This window comes from Lynx rufus, unplaced genomic scaffold (assembly GCF_022079265.1).
Source record: "Lynx rufus isolate CCGP_SWC_20201006 ecotype Redwood Valley unplaced genomic scaffold, mLynRuf1.p SCAF_8, whole genome shotgun sequence".
NCBI lineage: Eukaryota > Metazoa > Chordata > Mammalia > Carnivora > Felidae > Lynx > Lynx rufus.
The window spans coordinates 114553678-114576876 of record NW_025814896.1 but is presented as its reverse complement, the minus strand read 5'-3'; the positions used below and the strand labels follow the sequence as shown (position 1 = coordinate 114576876).

Below are 23199 nucleotides of genomic sequence, written 5' to 3'. Positions count from 1 at the left end.
ACTTAATTACCATTTCTTTTTCTGTGGTGGGAACATGTAAGATCTACTCTTAGCAACTTTCAACTACCCATAGTAAAAGGAAAGATTAAAAAACCGAATTCTGTCATTTATACTGATGAGGTGTAACACATGAAATTGTAAATGCAGAATTGAAAACTATACAGCATTATTATTATATTATTAATTACAGCATTATTATCATCATGCTGTATTTATTTCCATTTAAATTTTAGAATGAGCTTTTCAGATTATACACCGAAGAGCTTATTATTTTTTTTATTTGGAATTTGAATATAAATCAGTTTGGGAGAATTGACATCTTAATATTAAGCCTTTTACTTCATTAACATGATATATCTAGTGTATTTAGGTCTTCAGTTGCTCTGGGAGATATTTTTAGTTTTCAGTGTTGACGTTTAGCACATCTTTTTCAGATTTATCCTTAGCTGTTTGATTTTTTTACGCTAGTATAAGTGATATTTTTCTTAATTTTATTTCCCTTTTTTTGGTTGCTAGTGCATAAAAATATAATTGATTTTTGTATATTAATCTCATGTGACACTGCTATATTAGCTTATTAATTCTTATAGTTTGTAGATTCTTAAAGACTTTTTATGTACACAATCATGTCATCCAGTTTTTTGGGTTTTTTTTTGGTTTTTTTTTTTTTTTTTTTTGGTGCAAAAAGGTGATTTTATTAAAGCATGGAGACAGGACCTGTGGGCAGAAAGAGCTGCCTCATGTCATCTGTTAATAAGAATTTTACTTTGTTGTTTTTCTAATAATTTTATCTTTTACTTCTTTTTCTTGCTCTTTTGTGCTTTCTAGAACTTCCTGCGTGATACTGAATAGAAATGGTGGTGATAGTCATTTTTATTTTCTTTTGATCTCTACTTATATATGGTTTTTGAGGCCCTTTGTATAAAAATAGAAAAGGATATTGCTCAATCAAAAAATCAAAAGATTTAAAAAATTTGTAGTTGCAGGATGACTTATTTCTTTTGGATTGCTGATGTGTCTCTTGTGTTTCTGGTTACTTAATTCATTTTCCCACAAGTAGTATTTGAGCATTGGATTTTAAAGTCAGTAAAGGGCTCAACTCCACGTGGTTAATATTGACTGTAATTACCCAAAAAGTACAAGTACAATAGCAGTGCTTCAGTAAGTCCAATAATTTTCCTCCAGAGTTGGAATTAATAGCTGTTTCTTTGGTGGAACATTAGATGAAGCAAATGGATTTCATTTTGGGGCACATAGCTTATATGAGTTTTGATTGCTCTTTCTTTGACCAGGCTTGTAGAGTTGGATTCTTGGAAGTTAAATGAAGTATAGTATGGCTATTCTGTAATAAGTGTGTGTGTGTGTGTGTGTGTGTGTGTGTGTGTGTGTGTGTGTGTGTTTAAGTTGAAGACACTTTTAATTGTGAAAGGCTATGCACAGTTTGTTATTACTATCTCGTGGATTACAGCTAATTTTTTTAAATAGTTTTTTTTTTTTTTTTTTAATCCTAGCACAGTGTAGCATTGTTAGATGTTAAGATAGCCTGTCACATACCTGGGTTCTCCCCTACCCTTTCAGGTATTAGCAAATTACTTCCCTCAACTTTAGATTCATAACCTGTAAAATGGGTAAGAGTCGTACCTACCAATGTGTCATTGCAAAGACAGAATGAGTTGATGTAAGTAAGCTCCGTGCTTGGCACTGTGGTTCCCCATTGGCTTTGTTTTCACACAGTCCTTGGTTCCAACCCTAGTTTTACCACTATCAGCTCTGCAGGTCACACTTCTCTGTCATCAGTTAAAAAACAGAGTTCTAGTGTCTGCTTCTCAGAGTTGTTTACCTGTTGAATACAGTAATTGATTAAAACAGTGTCACATGGTAACGCACACTAAAATTTGCTACTGTTGTAGTGGTTATCTTTCCCTAATGTAACTATATTTTGTGCTGACCTATTTCATTATGTTGTGAAATTAAGCTTTTATCTTAGCTTTTCCTAAAATGTTTTCCACAAATATTGTTAAATATTTAATGAGGAGTTATTTTTTTATAATGTATACTTGAGTAACATTGAAAAGGAAAGTCAGAGAAATTGTTCAACTTACGGGATTTCGTAGAGCCATTAATGATAATCTTCATGTGTAAGCCGGTGTGCCAAACTTGCTTGACATAAGTCGAATCAGAGATGTTTCTCTCCATATTAGTGTTCTGGGGAGAATATGGTAGGAAACATTGCTTTTACATATTCTATGTGGGCCAGCTGTCTAGGCTATGCTTTAAAATGAAGAAATAAGTATCATCAGATTTTTAAAATGATGTAATTAAAGGTTTTTTTGAACTTTTTGCAGGAGGAAGGAGGTACTGCTACAGGAAAACTTAGTAAAGCAAATTTTAGTTTATTCGTTAAGCTCAAATTGTATAATAGAATTACTCTCATTTTGTGTTTTTATTTTAGCCATATTAAATGAAATTTCTTACATGCTGAAAATATTTTTAAGTTCAAAGGTATACCAAGTTGTTTTTTGTTTTTTGTTTGTTTGTTTTGTTTTGTTTTTGATTTGGAAATAGGTCCTGGATCCCTTAAACTCAAATACTGTTATTATCAATGAGTATGCTTTTATGATTAAGACTTTGATCATTAAGACTTCTTTTTTATACTCTATAGCTTACTGTCTTTTAAAGTGAAACTCTAGTTTTAATGTCAAAATAGTATACTTGGAACATGTTTCTGCATGAACCTTTTCCTCATCCCTGTTCTCTCCCCCTTGTCTTACACCAGTGAGTTCCTTCGGGGTTACTCCTGCAGTAGGTGGACTGTCATCGGGGACAGTTGGGGAAGCTTCGACAGCCCTGAGTTCAGCAGCCCAGGTAGCTTTGCAGTCTCTCTCTCATGCAATGGCTTCAGCCGAGCAACAGCTGCAGGTGCTGCAAGAGAAACAGCAGCAGCTTTTGAAGCTTCAGCAACAGGTTGGAGACTCTTTGGCTCTTTGTTCATGCTGTCTCTAAACTTCAAAAGCTGAAAAAAGTACTGTAAAAATGCCCATTATTTTCATAAAGGAAAGTAGGTTGACCAATCTGAGCTAATCATTTTCTGCAAAAATTGAGGTAATGTCTTTGTGATATATCTAAGTGTTTAAAAATTATATAAGTAAATTTCGTTTGACAAATATCTGATGGAATATAATTGATATGGGGGGGCAGGCTTTTAGTAAAATTCGTTGTAACTCTGTTTAAACACTCTTGGTCAAACGTTATGGTTACCAGTTACTATTTTTACAGATTGACTAACCTAAAATATTTTAAAGATGATTTGCAGTCATGTGGATTAAAATTTAGTAATAATGACAGTTGCTTGGGAGTTTTTATTGTTCTCTAAATGCATCCCATGTGGTTCCAGGTGACAAATTGTATCACATTAGGCAACACGAGAGTCCGCCTCCTCCTGTTAATATTTCGTTCTGAGTAGAACTGTGTTTCCTTATTTACATGCACTTGTTCTTCTTTCTTTCCACCTTTGCTTTGTGGAAGTCCAAGTTTCCGAAACACAAGGAAGTTTACATCAAATATTTAATGAAGTTCGTATAGTGAAGAAATGCTCAATTCATGTGGAGTCCATTTTTATTTAATTTCATTTTTATTTAACTAGCATCTAGTTAGTCATGTTTATCTTCATAAAATATTCCTGTGTAGTGTTCCCTACAGTTCAGGTAGGCAGGATCAGTCTACATTTGTTGCCTTTACTTCTTTTACAGAAAGCAAAGCTGGAAGCCAAGTTACATCAGACAACAGCTGCAGCGGCTGCCGCAGCATCAGCAGCATCAGCAGTAGGTCCTGTTCACAACTCTGTGCCTTCCAACCCGGTGGCAGCCCCCGGATTCTTCATCCATCCATCTGATGTTATTCCACCCACTCCAAAAACAACACCACTTTTTATGACTCCACCACTCACCCCACCCAATGAAGCAGTTTCCGTTGTGATTAATGCCGAACTTGCACAGCTTTTCCCAGGCTCAGTTATTGATCCCCCAACAGTCAATCTTGCTGCACATAACAAAAATTCCAACAAGTCCAGAATGGTAAATTCTTATATTTTAAATAGGTGTTCGCTTAGACATTTAAAAATATTATGATGTATACGCTAGCTTGAGAAGGCAAAATTTTATTATGCCAACTTGATACATCAAACTAGGTTGTTTTCTAAAATATTACAGAATATACATCAGGAGATGAGACTTTTTAATTTGATATACAGTTACTAGTTTGTATAGAGCAAGAGTAATATCAATATAGAGTTATACTTTTTTCTCTTCTAGAATCCACTTGGTTCTGGTCTAGCTCTTGCAATTTCTCATGCTTCACATTTTCTTCAACCTCCACCTCACCAGTCCATTATTATAGAACGAATGCATTCAGGTAATCTTTGACTTTCTTAAGATATTTTTGTTGCCTATTCTGCTAGCCCTTTGAATCTTAATATTCTGTAGTTTGATTTTCCTTTGCAAGTAAATCACATCTGTTCCCAGGTAAGTACATTTTACCAGGAGTAGGCACTACATAAGGCTCCAGCTGTGCATTCACCACGTTGGGTGGCAGAGTGCTACTGGGTAGGTTGACTAGTTCTGTCCAGACTGTGGATTTCACCTGCACATGGGTCTTGCCTGTTGAACTCTGATGGACATGACCATCTACCTCCATTGTAGCTGCTCGATTATCATTACACTGGAAGTTACGCTTAAATATTCTTAAGACCAGCATCCTGATGTTGGAATCATTTCTAGAAAATAGCAGATAGATGTACTGCTGATTTTAGTAACTAAGTAAAATTAATAACACTTCATGGTCTCTTGATAATTCAAATTCTGCCTAAGTTTGTGACATACTTACATGCTAGCAACCCATGACTGGGATAGATGCTTTCAACTAGAATATGTTTACTAATAAACCACAGGTGATTTTAACCTTATCATCCTACCAAACTACTAGTTCTGGGCTTGTGCTGCAGCAGAATTCAGTAGAAACCCACAGTGTGTTTTATAGTAGAAAGTAGTATGTGTATAATGCATACTGTGGCACTTTCTATCATATGAATAGTTTGCTTTATTGCATTGCGATGTTTCTTCTTTGGAAGAGAGAGTTTTTTAAAAAATGTAAAGTAAAATTCTTTTTTTTTTGTTTTTAAATAATTTTCAAGTTTATTTCTTTGTTATTGAGAGAGAGAGCGAGAGAGAACACAAGCTGGGGTGGGGCAGAGAGAGAGGGAGATACAGAACCCAACGCAGGGGTCGAACTCAGCAGCTGTGAGATCATGACTTGAGCTAAAGTCCAACACTTAACTGACTGAGCCACCAGGCGCCCCTAAGGTAAAATTCTTAATGGTGTTTTTTGCTCAACTAATCCTTCATTGGTATCAACATTAGCATTTGTAACATTTAGAGTGTGATTTGTTGTGGAGTCTTATGGATTGTGAGCAGTTTTTTACACAGCAGTTTGGTTTTTTTTTCTTTTTTTATCATTGGAATTGACTGTAGGACATAGAAGAATTATGTTCTTTGTCATTTAATAGTTTTTCTGTCTAGGGAAGTATTGGTAACTACCTTGTTTGCTTTTAAACTAGCTCCATTGAAAACTAGTTCTAGAAGTTCAGTTGATTCCTTCACTGTAACATGTAGCTGGTAAGGTTATTAGGTGCTCCTCACCCCAACCTGGTAAAGAAGAAAAAGAACTATATGATTAACAATGCTGTCTACTGTTTCACTAATTGGGCTTATTCTGAAATGTATATGAGCTGAGATATGCAAATCTGTTCTTCTTCCATTCCTCTGTGATCATTTTTGCCTTTCATTAATGTGTACATCTCAACTGTGCTGCATGCGATTCTAGTGTTTACACGAAGAGGCATCCTGCCTGTTTAGTGTGGTCCTTGAGAATAAGCCATATGCTTTGCCTGGAACTGAGCTGAAGAGACAGTGATGTGCCACTACCTGGGCAAAAAACAGTGTTTGAGATAAGCTGTATTTGTCTTCTTTGGAGGACCTTCCTAAGGGATTTTTTATAGTGGCGGTGCTGACTGCATGTGATTTCTGCATTGTACTTTTACTTTACATTGTAACCACAATGTAGGATCTACCTCCATAAGAAGTTAAACAAGGCTTGAGAAAACTAAAGTAATAACAATTTGGTATCATTAATGAGTCTAGGTGGGAAAGTTTTAAAAAGTGACCAAATGATTGAAAAAAGAGCAGATAGATAACGTTTAAGAGTTCATCTATCTACTGTTTTTGATGATACAGTTTTTCTACTCTGATGTTTCAAATTAAGCTTCGGGGCACCTATGTGGCTCAGTCGGTAAGGCATCCGACTTTGGCTGAGGTCATGATCTTGCGGTTTTTGGGTTCACCTCCTGCTTTGGGCTCTGTGCTGACAGCACGTAGCCTGGAACCTGCTTCAGATTCTGTGTCTCCCTCTCTTTCTGCCCCTCCCCCGCTTGCACTCTGTCTGTCTCTCTCAAAAATAAATAAACATTAAAAAATTTTAAATTAAGCTTATATGCACAGTTGATTGTCACAGTAACAAACTTACTCTTGTGTATTTTTTACTTCAGTCTTACCTAGCATGGATTGAAGTTTCAGAAAATTTTCAAAGGCTACTTCCTCTTTCTACTTATTTGTTTGTAGTTTAATAAGTTGATTTCGGATTTTAAGATGAGTGTTCCCAACTGTTTTTGAATGTATCTTTTGGTTAATTGAAACAATGGTATTTTTTGTCACCTGTTGCTCTCTCTGATAGGAGCAAGGAGATTTGTGACCTTGGATTTTGGCAGACCAATACTATTGACAGATGTATTGATTCCCACTTGTGGAGACTTGGCCTCCTTGTCAATTGACATTTGGACTTTAGGAGAAGAGGTGGATGGGAGGCGACTGGTAGTGGCAACTGACATAAGCACCCATTCATTAATTCTGCATGACTTGATACCACCTCCTGTGTGCAGATTCATGAAGGTAAAAGGCTTCAAGACAGTGAATTGATAGGCTTTCCATGTTTCTGACAGGTTATGAAAGATACTTAGACATATAGTTAAAAAGTATAACTATCTTTTTAAATCCATTGCTCAGAATTTTATTTTTTTGCAGATGGAGTGTATGTATACTTATGTTTTGATTTGTTTTGTTTTTTATTTCATTTCAGATCACTGTCATTGGACGTTATGGAAGTACAAATGCCAGAGCCAAAATCCCATTAGGATTTTACTATGGTCATACGTATATCTTGCCTTGGGAGAGTGAACTGAAGTTAATGCATGATCCTTTAAGGGGAGAGGGTGAATCTGCAAACCAACCGGAAATTGACCAGCATTTAGCAATGATGGTTGCTCTACAGGAAGATATACAGTGCAGGTTATTAGAAAATTGCAGTCTATTTTAATCTTATTGAAACCTTTTATATTTTATGTCTTGCATATATTTTTCAACAAATGTCTTTTCCTAGATGTATGGAAAAGAACAATAGGACAGGGCACCTGGCTTAAGTCAGAAGAGCATGCAACTCTTGATCTTGGGGTTGTGAGTTCAAACCCCACTTTAGGTACAGAGATTACTAAAAAAAAAATGTGAACTTAAAAAAAAACAAAAAAAAGAACAAAAGGAAGTAGGAAACGAATGTTACAGTAATATTTGATAAATTAAAATATTGTGATTAAATAACTGGCTTTATTTAGTACTTAACGACTGATGAATTCTTTTTAATGGTTGTAGAGATTTAATTTTCAGTGTACATTTATACATATATACCAGAGAGAACATTGCAGGAATTATTTTGTACATTTTTTTTTTTTTATTTACAGGTATAACTTAGCTTGTCATCGACTGGAAACTCTTTTGCAAAGTATCGATCTTCCTCCTCTCAACAGTGCTAACAATGCACAGTACTTTCTGCGAAAACCAGACAAGGCAGTTGAGGAAGACAGTAGAGTTTTTTCTGCCTATCAAGATTGTATTCAGCTACAGCTTCAGCTGAATTTGGCTCATAATGCAGTGCAGAGGCTCAAAGTAGCTCTAGGTACAAGTCGGAAAGTGTTAAGTGAAACATCAGATCCAAAAGATTTGATTCAGACGTCTTCCACAGAGCAGTTACGTACCATCATCAGATATTTATTGGACACTTTGCTCAGTCTTCTTCACTCTTCCAATGGTTTGTATTTGGCTTAGGTTCTTTAAATGTTAGAAATGTGTTTGATGTGATTTTGTTGCATGTTTTGTTGTTGTGTTAATATTTCCTGAGTGTGGCTCATTTTGATGTCCTTTCTAAAGTGACTATGAAATGTGTTTAGGTTAACTCGTTTTTTCCTCCATATTTTTACTTGTTTTTGTTTTAAACGGATTTTCGATAATTTTCTTGAGGTTTTGCTGTTGATGTGGCACATCATTTTGTTATTGGCAAAACATTAAATATTGTTATTGTGAAAACTGTTACTAAATTGCTACCCTAATATACTGTCATTTTCTAATAACAGGAGCTATTTTTGATCATTACACGTGCACTCAAAAACACACGTACTCAGCTAACTGATACACCCAACTCCACACATAAGAAATACAGTTGATTGAACTGCTAGATTTTCTCCTCCCCAAGTGTTTAACAATTAAATTCTTCATATGAAGAATAAAGAAATGAATAGCAAAATAAATAAAATACAATTGTGTACTGAATCCTGGTAAAGAAGAAAGTGTATTTAGGTATGCTGATACTGATACTACAGCATACACTTAAATAGGAAATTTTATTGTTTTCTGTTTTGTAATAGGACACTCTGTTCCTGCAGTTTTGCAGAGCACATTTCATGCCCAGGCCTGTGAAGAGCTTTTTAAACACTTGTGCATCAGTGGAACACCAAAGATACGATTGCATACTGGTCTTCTACTTGTTCAGCTCTGTGGTGGTGAAAGATGGTGGGGTCAGTTTCTTTCTAATGTTCTTCAGGAACTGTACAATTCAGAGCAGCTTCTCATCTTCCCACAAGATAGGTAGGTCAGAAGATACTGGAGTTGTTCGTTATTAGTAATTTCTAATTCTCACAGTCATTGCTCAGATTTTGAAATCCTACGTATGTGGATCCTGAATGGGGAAATGAAACATTTCTTTCCAGGGTTTGGGGAATGCCTAGCAAAACGCATATTGAAAATTACACATGATATAACCAGACTACCTTCTGTAGTTTTGTAATTGAATCTGTGGAGTTTATAGGTCTCTGTTTACAAGTATTTCCTAACAGATTATGTTACTTTATGTGTTAAACGCATTTTCTGGGGACTTTGATAAAGTTCTCTTCTTGATTTCTTATTTAGTTAAAAAATACAACCTGTAGTTTGAAAAGAGCCAATTTTAACATCATAGCTCGAGATATAAATCATGCTGAGAACTACATATCCTATTGTTTGTTAAATTTCAATGTAAATTATTTTTTTAATGAGCAAATTGATTCATACTTAGTATATCTTTTTTTTAGGGTATTCATGTTGCTCTCCTGCATTGGTCAAAGATCACTTAGCAATAGTGGAGTATTAGAAAGCTTACTTAATCTGTTGGATAATTTATTGTCACCTCTTCAGCCGCAGTTACCCATGCATAGGAGGACAGAAGGTATTATTTCAAGTGGTCATCTTTTGTAAAAACATAAGATTCCTGTTACTACTGCTTTCATAAAATGGCTACTGTGAAGTACCTATTTTAATATTCGTCATGGCACATTTTGTTAATATTTCTATGATGTATTTTTATGAAGGCAAAATTGAGAGATTTTTTTAATTTAGTTATCTGTAAGTCTTAGACTAGGACCTTACACCTTATTTCCTAATTTATAAATTATTATCTGTTGGATTCAACCTATAACTAAGAATCTCTTCTCATACCATAAAGCATTTGTCTTCCATTACATTCAGTATGTTCCTCAATTTGGCCATAAGTTCCAATTTTGAGGCTTATTATAAGTAAATGTTAATGTTAGCAATGATACAGTATATTTTAAATTTATAAAATGTCTTATTGCATAATTGTCCTCTCAGACTTCATTAGAACTCTTAGAGTCACTTGATTGTTTTTTCCCCTGTCATCTCTTCTTAGGAGTACTGGATATTCCCATGATCAGTTGGGTTGTTATGCTGGTGTCCAGGTTGTTGGATTATGTGGCAACTGTTGAAGATGAAGCAGCAGCTGCAAAGAAACCTTTGAATGGTAAAGACAGGGAAAGGTTTCTGACAGGTATCAGAAGTTTATAATAATCTGTTGGTGGGGATTTTGAGTGAGTACACAGTTGTTCCAGAACTGGCTATTGGCCTGGAGATTACAGCTGTACGTAATTTACTAAAGTAAGAATTAAATATACCAGGAATCTGTTTTAAGGGTAGAATTTACTTTTGAAGGGCTTTCTGGACAAACCCCTTATCTGAGCATGACTTTTAATGTCTAAATACAACTGTGTCTTTCATGAGGTATTTCCAGGCTCATTTAAACACTTTCTAATACCATACATATCAGTGAATTTATGAATAGGAAATCTTTGTTATTTTAGTATAGTGTGTCATTCTATTTACCATTATGGTGTATAGTTCTAATTGACTATAAGGAGCTTTTATGCTTAGATATGGAAATTACCAGATTTATTTATTTTTTGTTTTTGTTTTTTATTTTTTTGAGTTTCAGTCTTTCTCCATAAACTTTTGGGGCATAGAAAAATTTAAAAGTTAAAGGAAATCAAGCTGTAAGACAAATTATTTTCTTCCTTTCTTCCAACTTAATGACACTTTTCCTAAAGGTTTTGGAATAGCTGCATCTTATATCTAAGTGCCATAAAATTTGAATTTTATACATTGTCAGGACCATAGTATTAAAAAAGATCACTGAGTGTTTTCTAGATAAATCAATTGATTATCATTTGATAAGTCAAATGGGGCCCATTACTTTTGGTAAAAGGGTGGGGTATTTTATTCATGTAGAGAAAATATGTTTTAAATATTTAGAGTCTTTGGCTCAATTTACTGATTTATGGGATATAGAGGTATCTACAATTATATACAACTGTCATATAAAGTTGGAATATTACAGTATTGAAGGTCTTAGTTTTTATTTGTATCATTCAGATAATATGGAAATGCATTGGTGGAAGACATTTTTTGTAGGTTTTGAAGAATTTGAATTGACTAATGGATATTAGAGAATAGGGAAGATATCTTTAGGTTAAGCAAGCATGAACAAGTAATTGGAGATTACTTCAGGGGTGGTTCAGGGGTGGTATTGAGCCTGAATTGAAAAGAAGAATGATACTTAAAGTAATGGTCTGGACACGTTTTAAAAAATGAGAGTAAGTCGAGCTACACAGCATAATTTTTGAACCGTTTAACCTTATTTTTACATTTGTAAAGTCAGATTATTGAACGCCCTCTTTTTGGGTCCTTGCATTAACGTATGGATTTGACATAGGCACTAGTGAGCATTTGTTGTTTGAATTGAGTTACATCAGTGCTGTGTTGTACAAAGATTAATCTTAAGCAACTATGGAGAAAGATGACTGTTTTCTTAAAGGGAAGATTGGAGACAGAGAAAACTCTGATCTTAAAGTCATTTAGGATCTGGATTAGCCTTTCTAGGGTTATATCTTACTACCAGTTTCCTTAAAACTGCTTTGTTGTGATTGACATGTTTATAAATTTGTGTTTTCTAGGTGTGGAAAATACTTTAAAACCACATTTAACAGAATTATTAATAAAATGTTTTCTTGCTCTTATAGGTAACCAGTGGAGTTTTATTAACAATAATCTGCACACTCAGAGCATAAATAGGTCTTCCAAAGGCAGCAGTAGCCTTGATAGATTATATTCCAGAAAAATCAGAAAGCAGCTAGTTCATCATAAACAGGTAATTTTCAATATACTTTTAAAATTTTAATGTTTGAGAACATTGCTTTTGACATTGCATGAGATAGACTTACTGTCAGATCTCAGGTATGATATTTAATGAGGTACTTAGGGAAATTATTTAACAGTTGTGAGATAGAGCTTCCTTATTCGTAAGATGGCAACAGTTTGTAGTTTACAGATTTTTGGTGAGGTCCTTTAAAGTGTCTACCTCTTTACATCTCTGTTTCTGCCATTCTAAGTGAGAGGCTGTCATTTTCTTTTGTCTAGTTAAAAGGCCTCTCACCCTTTTTGTTCTCAGTCATACGTTATCATATCATTTCCTTCTCCAATTCTCAGTAGCTTTCAGTTGACCTGTGCGTGCAGTTCAAAGTCCTTGATGGTGTCTATCATCTGCTTCCTCTTTGTGCCTGTCAGGTTTGAATTTTAGTCTAGCCCTACTGAATTTGAGTTCATGAACCACCAGTTTTCTCATCCAGGATTTTAGTATGCGGTGAGTTTCCTCCCTTACCACGTAGGATAACCTAACTTACTAGGCATTAGTTCAGGCATTCTTTTATTTTTTCTTAAGTTTATTTATTTGTTTTGAGGGGGTGAGAACGAGCGAGCATGAGCAGGGGAGGGACAGAGAGAGAGGATCCCAAGCAGGCTCCATGCTGTCAATGGAGGGCCCATGTGGGGCTCGAACTCAGGAACCGAGACCGGACCTGAGCCAAAATCAGGAAATGAGGAGTCGGGTGCTTAACCAACCGAGCTTCCCAGGTGCCCTCAGGCATTAGTTTATATTCACTTCCTCAAAGAGGTCTTCTCTGGTTTCTAAATTAGGATAGTACCCCATACAATGTGTTTCCCCTGTGTCTCGTATTTTTCCTTTCATTATATTCATCATAAATTTTGGTAGTGTCTTTTGTTTTGTTAATATGAGATTTGTGTGTTTCGCTGTGAGTGAATGATTTCTTGAAGTCTTGTTAGGAGTCATGCAGAGTGCTCTTTTTTACCTGCCTTTTTTTCCCCTCAAAATGGTATTTTTGAGATTCATCCATATTGAGTATATCATTGATTCTTTTTATTCTTGAGTACTCTTCCATGAGTGTTCCAGAATCTGTTTACCTATTTTCCTATTGATGAACACTTTAGTGTTTTTTTTTTGAAATACAAATATGCATGTATGTTTCTCTGATTAACATGCAAATGTTTGCATGTACACACATTCAGTCTTTCTTTCACAGAAAGAAGGTCATGTATTAGAATGTGGTTTTTGTTATAGGACATCTGTGCATATATCTGGATTTTTTCTTACGTGGTTCCATGATCTCTCTTAAAATTGCACATAAAATTTGGTCCCTGTGCATTGTACTGTGTAGAAGTGAATTTATAGCCGACATCAGATTCTTGTGAGCCATTGCTTTATTATTATCATTTTTTTAAAGGGGTCTTTCTCTTTTCTCTTACAGTATATGCCAGGTTATATACTATATCCTTGATACCTAGAATGGAGCCTAGTGTCTTACCAATAATTATTTGCATAATTGATTTAAACTGTAATGAGAGTTTATATGAAAATCCTTAGGATCTGGCAAGTTTGTGAAAGCTTTGGGCTTTTTTAAAAAAAAAAGGACTTAGCACTAAATTTTAGGTTTCACTTGTTTTTTTTGACTAAGCTGTTTGATCTCTTGCAAGAAAAATGATGTGAAGCTTTTCTCTCAGCTTTTTTTTTATTCTTAACTAATTGTGTGGTAATAATTTGCATCCTTTTGAATTCAGCTAAATTTTATTGAACACTTAATGTTTATGTTTGCTGTGTTTAATTTAGAATATGAAGATGGAAAGCAAAGCTAGAATATAACCCAGTGGGTTTTCCTTAGTAAAATATTACTATTTTATTCTTTACTGTGAAGGACATTATTGGGACAGTTGGTAAAACTTAGAATGGGGTGTGAGGCATAGTTGGTAGTAGTATATTAGTAGTATTCTCTGATTTTGATGGTTTTATTATGGTTTGCAGAAAGATTTTATTTCTAGGAAGTACATACAAAAGTATTCAGAGGTGATTGGCCATCAGGTTGCCAACTTATTCTCAAATAGTTGAGAAAAAAATGTCTTTTTTGCAGTAATTAAAATTGCTGATTAAGATTGTGATTGTTTTGAAACACATTAAAATTATGTATTTTTTATTGTAATTGTTGTATTTATTGTAGAGGTTTTAGAATAGTTTTCTGAAAATACTGATTTATGGTAGTTCTCACACACATGTTGATCATCTAATACATGTGCATACTGGTTTTAATTTATGATATGTTTTTCTTCATATATGGAGATTATAGCTAAGTGAATATTTCTTTATAGTGTATTAATTTTTCACCCTGATAACAAAAATCTATCAAAAGTAGAAATTTTGGAGATGTTCTTTGAAGAAGTAGGTTTAAGTTTTTAACAAAATATTCATTTATAATCATGACTATTACCTTCTAGTGACTTTGTATTTAGAATAATATTCTGCATATATGGCTATATGGGGATGTGGTGAAGTCATTCAGTGGATTTTTAAGGCCTTCCTGTGCAGAATTTTTTTCTTCTTTGTTTTGGTCTGTTTGTTCATTGGTACTGACTGGTGGTTGCAAGGGGTTGGAATTTGAGCAGATGGGATAGGAGGGATGTGGGGTGGGCAACATAAAAGAACAACATGAGGGAACCTGGTGGTGATGGAACTGTAGTGGGTTCATGTGTCTATACATATGTAGAATTCTATACAAATAAGATAGACAAACACAGACATACACTTTTAAAAGAGTAGAAGTGAAAGTAGAGAAATCTTAATAAAATTGGTGTATTTTAACAATGTCCACGCTCTGATGTGGTAATATAGTATAGTTTTACAAAATGTTATCATTGGAGGAAAATGGGTAAAGTCTTCAAAAGGTCCCTGTTATTTCTCACAACTACGTATCTACAGTTATCTCAATAAAATTTTCAATTAATAAAAATTATAGATATTCCAAAATTACACTACTTTTGAGGGAGATGGCCATAGAAACAAAGCTGAGAATATTATACAATAAAAATATTTCCCCGCATATTTAAAAATACTTTTTGCCCTCCAAAAAAATACCTATCAGTCAATCTCATTAGGGGCTTACATAAGAAAGTCTTCCATTTATTTTCCTTTTCCCAGGGGTAAGGAATTGGTTAAGTCTAGTTAGAACATGGACATAACAGTCAGGATTTGGAAATGACTTATCAGCAATGCAGTTAAAACTAGAACTTGAAGGGAGTTTTTTATTCCATTATTTGAATGTATTAAATCTTTGAGGTATATATTAATTTACTTTGTTGTTTTTAACACTGTTAGCTTAATATAGATTAAAAAGATTAACCTTTTTTTTCCTTTCTTTAAGCAACTTAACCTATTAAAAGCTAAACAGAAAGCTTTGGTGGAACAGATGGAAAAAGAAAAAATACAAAGTAACAAAGGATCATCATATAAACTTCTGGTAGAGCAAGCAAAACTAAAGCAGGCTACTTCAAAGGTATGATCTATGCTTTTTAATGTAATTATTTTGGAAAAGTCACTTTTTCTTTTAATATTTTTAATTGAGTAAAGTATCTTTAATAATAATTAAGAAACTTAAATATATATTATTCAATTTATCAACAGAAAGATCTATTATACCCCCCCCTTTTTGAGGGAAGGTAGCTTTTAACTCAAGGAAATATATGATAAGTGTGGATTTACAGTATGTTTCCAGTGTGCTTACATTTATTTATTTATTTATTTATTTATTTATTTATTTAATTTATTTAATGTCTTTATTTTGAGAGACAGAGAGTGCGAGTATGGGAAGGGGGCAGAGGGAGAGAGGGAGACACAGAATCTGAAGGAGGCTCCAGACTCTGAGCTGTCAGCACAGAGCCTGACTCAGGGCTCAAACCCACAAACCATGAGATCATGATCTGAGCTAAAGTCCTACATTTAACCTGCTGAGCCATCCAGGCGCCCCCTGGTGTGCTTACTTTAAAGTGGATTGTGTGCCAGTAAATTGAAGATAAAAGATTCAAGGAAGTGTATAGTTTAGTTAATGTGTTCTTTCTCTTATTTTTTATTTTTATTTTTTTTTAAGATGTATTTATTTTTGAGAAGAGAGAGATATAGAGCATGAGCGGGGGAGGAGAGAGAAAGAGGGAGATACAGAATCTGAAATAGGCTCCAGGCTCTGAACTGTCAGCACAGAGCCCAACGTGGGGCTTGAACTCACAGACCATGAGATCATGACCTGAGCCGAAGTTAGACACCCAACCAACCGACTGAGCCACCCAGGCGCCCCTTAATGTGTTTTTTCTAAGTGAAAATCAATCCTGTGATTTGTAAATAAAAATTTTAAATATAACTTAATTTTTTTTTTTTATTAAAAACTTTATTTTTGAGAGAGAAAGAGGCAAGGCGACTATGGTGGAGAGGCAGAGAGAGAGGGAGACATGGAATCCAAAGCAGGCTCCAGGCTCTGAGCTGTCAGCACAGAGCCTGAGGTAGGGCTTGACCCCGTGCACTGCAAGTTCATGACCTGAGCGAAATCAGACAGTTAACTGACTGAGCTACCCAGGTGCCCCAGTTAATATTTATTTTTTAATTTGGGGGCGGATAACACATATAGCAGCCAATTTTGTTTATTGTGTTTCTTTAAATATGAAGTTATCATTATTCCATCAGATTTTGAAATAACTTGAGTTAATACTCTGTAGTTGACGTTATGTTAATAGGTTTATCATCCACCTTTTCTGAATTATGTTTGGGTGTTTTGGTAATTTTTATTCAAGATGTTGGATTTGACCCAATGTAGCCTTAATGTAGAATTTCACTTTTTGGAAATGAAAATGAAAGTCTTCCATTTATTTCCCTTTTCCCGTGGGTGAGGAATTAAGTCTAGTTATAACATGGAGATAACAGTCACGATTTGGAAAGGATTTATCAGCAACATAGTTAAAACTAGATTTTGGGGCTCAGTCGGTAAGCGTCTGACTTCAGCTCAGGTCATGATCTCAGGTTCATGAGTTCGAGCCCCATATCGGGCTCTGTGCTGACAGCTCAGAGCCTGGAGCCTAAGACAATTAAAAAAATTTTTTTTTAATTAAAAGAAAAAAACAACTAGATTTTGCAGGGAGTTATTTATTCCATTGGTTGGATGTATGAAATCAGAAAATAATAATTACTTTTGAAGCTTACAGTTTATCTAAAATTTTGTTCTTTAAAAGTTGTAAGTTTTCTGAAGTGGCTATTTTCATCTATAAATAAATTTATAGTGAAAGAATGTTTACTCAGTAAACAATGATTTAGGGGCACGTGGGTGGCTCAGTTGGTTAAGCCTCCGACTTCGGCTCAGGTCATAATCTCGTGATCCATGAGTTCTAGCCCTGCGTGGGACTCTGTGCTGACAGCTCAGAGCCTAGAGCGTGTTTCAGATTCTGCGTCTCCCCCTTTCTCTGCCCCTCCCCCGCTCATTTGCGCATGTGCACATGTTCTCAAATATAAATAAACATTAATAAACACTGATTTAAATATTGTAAATTTCTCTGTGCAGCACTTCAAGGATTTAATTCGGTTACGTCGGACAGCAGAATGGTCCCGTTCTAATTTAGATACAGAAGTTACAACAACAAAAGAAAGTCCAGAGATAGAACCACTTCCATTTACCCTGGCCCATGAACGTTGTATTTCAGTAGTGCAGAAACTTACTCTGTTTCTTCTCTCCATGGATTTTACATGTCATGCGGATCTTTTACTTTTTGTTTGTAAGGTAAGTAAACTGATAGGCGTAATTTATAATTACAGACTTAGAGGGTAAGAAAAAGAAAGACTGCAGTCTTTGATTGATTTTTGATTAAGAGAAATAATAGTGCTTTTATTGGTTTGCTTTATGTAATTCAGGTTTTTATAATTGTGCCTTGAAAGATTGAAAAAGTAGATTTCTTAGTAGATGTGATTTCTATTTTTAACCTAGTTAAAACTCTAATGTCGATCTGAAATGCCTATAAGGTAGGTATGTCTATCCTCAACCTACCTTTTTCTATTAATTAAAACAGTAAGTACACAAATAAGTGTCAAATTATCGTAATGAGGGGTTTTCATGCCCTGAAGGTTTTCTTGTAGCATATTCATTGTTTATAAAAATTATTTTTAGCCATTCCACCAGGATTTTTAATGAGATTTTAATATTTGATCCATGAAAATACAGTTCTTTGCATTTTATCTCAAGCAATTATTTTGACAATGAAAGCATATGTCATTAATGACAACTATTATTCCAGCTGTTTGTTTTTGGAAAAAACACATGTAATTGATGTTTAAATGTATGGCTTTATAAAATGTTGGCTTTATAAAATGTATGGCTTTATAAAATATTGCAGGTTCTGGCACGCATTGCAAATGCCACGAGGCCAACTATACATCTGTGTGAGATTGTGAATGAACCCCAGCTGGAAAGACTGCTATTACTTTTGGTTGGAACTGACTTCAATAGAGGAGATATATCTTGGGGTGGTGCTTGGGCTCAGTATTCCTTAACTTGTATGCTACAGGATATATTAGCAGGTTTGTCTGGATTTATTTTTCATAAGGTATGTCCAAATTAGCTGGTCATGGCTTGAATAAGTAACATTTAAAAGAAACTGTAACCCAAAGTGTGAAAGTCTATTTAATGTATCAGTAGCAACCATTTGGAATGACTTTTGTATTTAATTATGTTGGCAGTTGTGATAAATGGTCAAGTCTTTATGGAGGAGTTATGTTGTTAACAGGAACATTAGAGATAGTCTGTTTCATTATTATTATCCGCAATGGGCTGCTGTTCTTTATGTGACCTTGAGGACTCTGTGTGCCTCATTCCTTTCATCCATAAAATAAGGATAATAAGAGTACCTTCCTTATAAAGTTGTTTTGATGAATAAGTGAGTTAATATAGGTAAAGGGACTATCATAACTTCTGGTCATATTATACAGTTTGTGTTTTCTACTCGTTACTTGTCCTTAACACTTGAGGTTAGAGTGGTGGGTCCTAGCATTTGCACAGGTAGGTGGAGAATCTTTTGCCTCAGTCTTTCATAGGTGGTCGAGCATACACGCTGTCATTCTCTAAACTGGAGGAAAATATGCTTTCATATGATTTGGATATTGGCTAACAAATTATTAAAGCGGTTATGGCTCTTTTCTTTCATACAGGAGAGCTGCTGGCTCCGGTAGCGGCAGAAGCCATGGAGGAAGGAGCAGTGAGTGATGACGTAGCTGCAGCAGCTGGTGACTCTGATGACTCCCTGCAGCAGTCTTCAGTTCAGCTGCTGGAGACTATAGATGAGCCTTTGACACACGATATAACGGGTACCTGCACCTTCTTTAAGTTTTGTTTATTGAAGGTAGCCTTTGCTCTCTTTCTCTCTCTCTTTTTTAATGTTTTATTTATTTTTGAGAGAGAGACAGAGTATGAGCAGGAGAGGGGCAGGGAGAGAGAGAGAAAGAGGGAGACACAGAATCTGAAGCAGGCTCCAGGCTCCGAGCTGTCAGCACAGAGGCTGACATGGGACTTGAACCCATGAACTGTGAGATAGTGATTTGAGCCGAAGTCAGACGCTTAGCCAACTGAGTCACCCAAGCACCCTTGAAAATATATTTCAAAATGCAGAATTTTAGTGCAGCAGAAAATTTATTTATTTATTTATTTATACATACATACATACATACATGCATACATACACACATACATTTATTTATTTTTGAGAGACAGAGAAACTGAACATACATAGGGAGGGGCAGAGAGAGAAGGAGACAGAATCCAAAGCAGGCTCCAGGCTCCAAGCTGTCAGTACAGAGCCTGATGTGGGGCTCGAACTCACAAACTGTGGGATCACAACCTGAGCTGAAGTCGGACACTTAACCAACTGAGCCACCCAGGCTCCCCTAATTTTTATATTTTTGTATTAGGGTTTTGGCCTTAAATATGATACATTAGTTAAATATGATAAATATGTTTTGATTATCTGAATGAATGCTTATTATAATAAAATGCTATCCTTTCATAATACCCTAGTTATTTTGAGATGGTCTGATTTAGCTGTGTTGAAGAAAATATAATCTAGAAAACAATTAAAGATCATGTATTAGTAAAGATGGTAAAGTTAAAGACTACTACTCTTTAAGATCCAGCCTTATTCTTTTTCTTCTTTCTTTGTTTTCTGCTGCTTTAAAAACTGTATGTGTATCTTAGTTTGTACAATTCTTTGCTCCTTCTTTTTTTTTTTAAGTTTATTATTGTTTTGAAAGAGAGAGAGCATGCACGCAAGTGGGGTAGGTTCAGAGAGTGAGGGAGAGAGAATCCCAAGCGGGCTCTGTGCTGTCAGGCATGCGGCTTGATCGCATGAACCATGAGATCATGTCCTGTGAGCCCAAATCAAGAGTCAGACACTTAACCGACTGAGCCACCCAGGCATCCCTGCTCCTTACTTCTTAAGAGTCTAGTTATTGTCCTGTATGCTACAGGTGCTGTGGTCATTTCAGCCGTTTGTTATTCTTCAGTCTTAGGTGTTGTAATAATTTTATCCTTTTTACCTGATAATCCTTGTGTCTGGAATAGACTTCCTCCTGTTTTTTCAGGATGGACTCTTGATCTAAGATTCACAGAAACCTTGTCCTCCTCTGAGAAGCTTTTTCCAGCAGCAGCGGCAGCAGCAGCAGCGTTGGGGATTCTGTCTTTGCTGCTGCTTTCCACTCTAGATGGTCTCTGGTAGCACTCATCATGCTGTAGTTGATGAAATTTCTGCAGTGTGTCCTCACTTTCGAACTTCGATTGATGTATTGGAGAGCAGATATCTGTCTTCACATACTTAAACCCTAGAACAGGCTGGCATGTGCTAGGCATTCTTTAAATAAATGTTGAGGGGCGCCTGGGTGGCTCAGTCGGTTGGGCGGCCGACTTCGGCTCAGGTCATGATCTCGCGGTCTGTGAGTTCGAGCCCCGCATCGGGCTCTGTGCTGACAGCTCGGAGCCTGGTGCCTGTTTCGGATTCTGTGTCTTCCTCTCTCTGACCCTCCCCCATTCATGCTCTGTCTCTCTCTCTCTCTCTGTCTCAAAAATAAATAAACGTTAAAAAAAAAAAAATTAAAAAAAAAATAAATGTTGAATAAGAGTGTGAGAAGGATGGGAAAGTAAGGTTTATTGTAAGGCATAGCAGGCTAGTTAGGAATTTTGAGACATCTAAGAGCCTAATAATTTCTGATTCAAAGTAGAAAAGTAAGGTGAATAGCAGCTTTTCCTGTAGGAGCTGCTGGATTGAGAGGAGCATGGCCCTCTCCTCTCCCTGTGATGGTGTGAACTTGTCCACTGTTCCAGTATACAAAAATGTTACTTTGCCTGCTGTGTTCAGGGCTTTCATTTGACCTGATACCATGAACTTTGTTCGCACCAGCTTTTGCAGAAACAACATATAGCCCTAAGCTGTTGGTGATTTAGCAGGTCGTCACCACCCGTCCTGAGTTTTGGGGTACTGGCAGAGCCGTGGCTCAAATTCCCAGAGTTCGAGATGGTGGGACTCACTGTTCTGGCCAGGGTGCTTATGGAAATGTGTGTCTTGCATATTTGGCCTGCATGTTTGTACCAAACAAAATGTGGCACCCTTGGTGCAGAGTGAACATAGCACAGAAGTGACAGGCCATCTGCTCTGCCCTGGCTGCCTCAGGCCTACCAGCGCTGGTCATGTCTATACATCATCGTATTGAGGAAGTCCCCGAACTTCCTTTGGTGGTTGAAGATAAAGTTCAAGGCTACAAGACGACCAGAGAGGCTGTTTCGCTTCTTAAAATACTTAAAGCCTAGAATGATATCAGAAAGGTTATGCCTCTCAGCAAATGAGAGCTGGGAAGAACACAATGAGAAATTGTCATTGTATCCAGTGTAGGGGACCCTGCATTATCTGTAATGAGGACAGTGGTATCATAAAGGCCTTCAGAAATGCCCCTGGAATTACTTTACTTAATGTAAGCAAACTGAACATCTTGAAACTTGCCCCTGGTGGGCATGCAGGACATTTCTGCATATTTGGACTGACAGCGTCTTCTGCAAGTTACATGAGCTGTATGGCACTTGGCATAAGGCTGCCTCCCTCAAGAGCAACTACAACCTTCCCATGCACAAGATGCTTAATACACATCTTAGCAGAATCTTGAAGAGCCCCAGAGATCCACAGAGGCTGCCAAGTACCACACAACAGGAGTCATTGCAGAGTCCTGAAGAAGAATCCACTGCAAAACCTGAGAATCGTGTTGAAGGTAAACCCGTATACACAGACCATGTGCCGGGACACCATTCTTTGCCAGGCCAAGAATCACAAACTTCGAATGAATAAGGCAGCAGCAGCTTTGGAAGCCAAATCAGATGAGAAGGGGGTTCCAGGCAAGAGGCCTCTGGGAGAGAAGAAAGGAAAAAAGGGCTATTGGTGTGAAGAAGCAGAAGAAACCTTTGGCAGGAAAACCGGCTGCAGCTACCAAGAAATCCGCTGCCGAGAAGCAGCCTGCAGAGGAGAAATCCACCACAGAAGAAAAGACACCTGCTACATAAAAACTTAAATTTTCTTATTCCATAGATGTCAAATCATTTTGGATAGCTAATTTTGAATAAAGATCAAAGGCAAAAAAAAAAGTGAAAGTAGTCTTACAACTTAAATCTTTGCTTTTCACTTTAATACTGGGCATCATTTCCTAAAATAGTGGATGTAACATAATGAATTATCTACTGGAGGTAATAAAATGGGTAATATTCATTCTAGAAATGGTTAATGATTGTTTTCAGTAACAAAGTTTTGTCCAGCATGATTCAATACGGGCTAATTGCTAGGAAGTCAAATATTACCACCTTGTGTTTTGGGGTTTTTGTTGTTGTTTTGGGGTTGTTTTTTGTTTTTTGTTTTTTGTTTTTTTTTTTTTTTTGAGAGACGGACAGAGAAAGTGCAAGCAGGGGAGAGGGAAAGACAGTCTTAAGCAGGCTCCAGACCCAGCACGGAGCCTGACACAGGGCTCGATCTCACAACTGTGAGATCATGACCTGAGCCAAAATCAAAAGTGGGACTCTTGACTGAGCCACCCAGGCACCCCTGCATCATGTTTTTAATTGTATGTTTATAGATGGATACATTTTTCATAATTAATAGTGTTTAATTGTCAAGTATAAAAATTTAGAGATGTTTATGTCAGTGGAAACATGTTACATACAAGTGAAGTAATTTTTTCTGAAATTAAAATCAACATATTAGTTAAATT

The 23199-nt window shown here is 36.0% G+C and overlaps 1 protein-coding gene and 1 pseudogene across 6 annotated transcripts in view; both read left to right on the top strand.

Annotated features, from left to right (window-relative positions):
• The window catches only part of BIRC6 (baculoviral IAP repeat containing 6), a 225438-nt gene that overhangs the window by 85597 nt on the left and 116642 nt on the right, over positions 1-23199 (top strand). For 5 of the 6 annotated variants that reach the window (XR_006960345.1, XM_047069619.1, XM_047069616.1 and 2 more), the window contains 14 exons: positions 2777-2964; positions 3750-4073; positions 4311-4410; positions 6784-6998; positions 7186-7394; positions 7841-8187; positions 8801-9020; positions 9503-9636; positions 10117-10254; positions 11780-11907; positions 15302-15433; positions 17480-17695; positions 18306-18489; positions 19117-19272. Coding sequence is in view for 5 of the 6 variants with exons in the window: in XM_047069619.1 (XP_046925575.1) it covers positions 2777-2964; positions 3750-4073; positions 4311-4410; positions 6784-6998; positions 7186-7394; positions 7841-8187; positions 8801-9020; positions 9503-9636; positions 10117-10254; positions 11780-11907; positions 15302-15433; positions 17480-17695; positions 18306-18489; positions 19117-19272 (2691 nt within the window). In the remaining variant the exon portion in view is untranslated. The remainder of the gene's footprint in view (positions 1-2776; positions 2965-3749; positions 4074-4310; positions 4411-6783; positions 6999-7185; positions 7395-7840; positions 8188-8800; positions 9021-9502; positions 9637-10116; positions 10255-11779; positions 11908-15301; positions 15434-17479; positions 17696-18305; positions 18490-19116; positions 19273-23199) is intronic. The other variant, XM_047069617.1, reaches the window with a different exon arrangement.
• Positions 21007-22822, top strand: LOC124504226 (60S ribosomal protein L4-like; annotated as a pseudogene).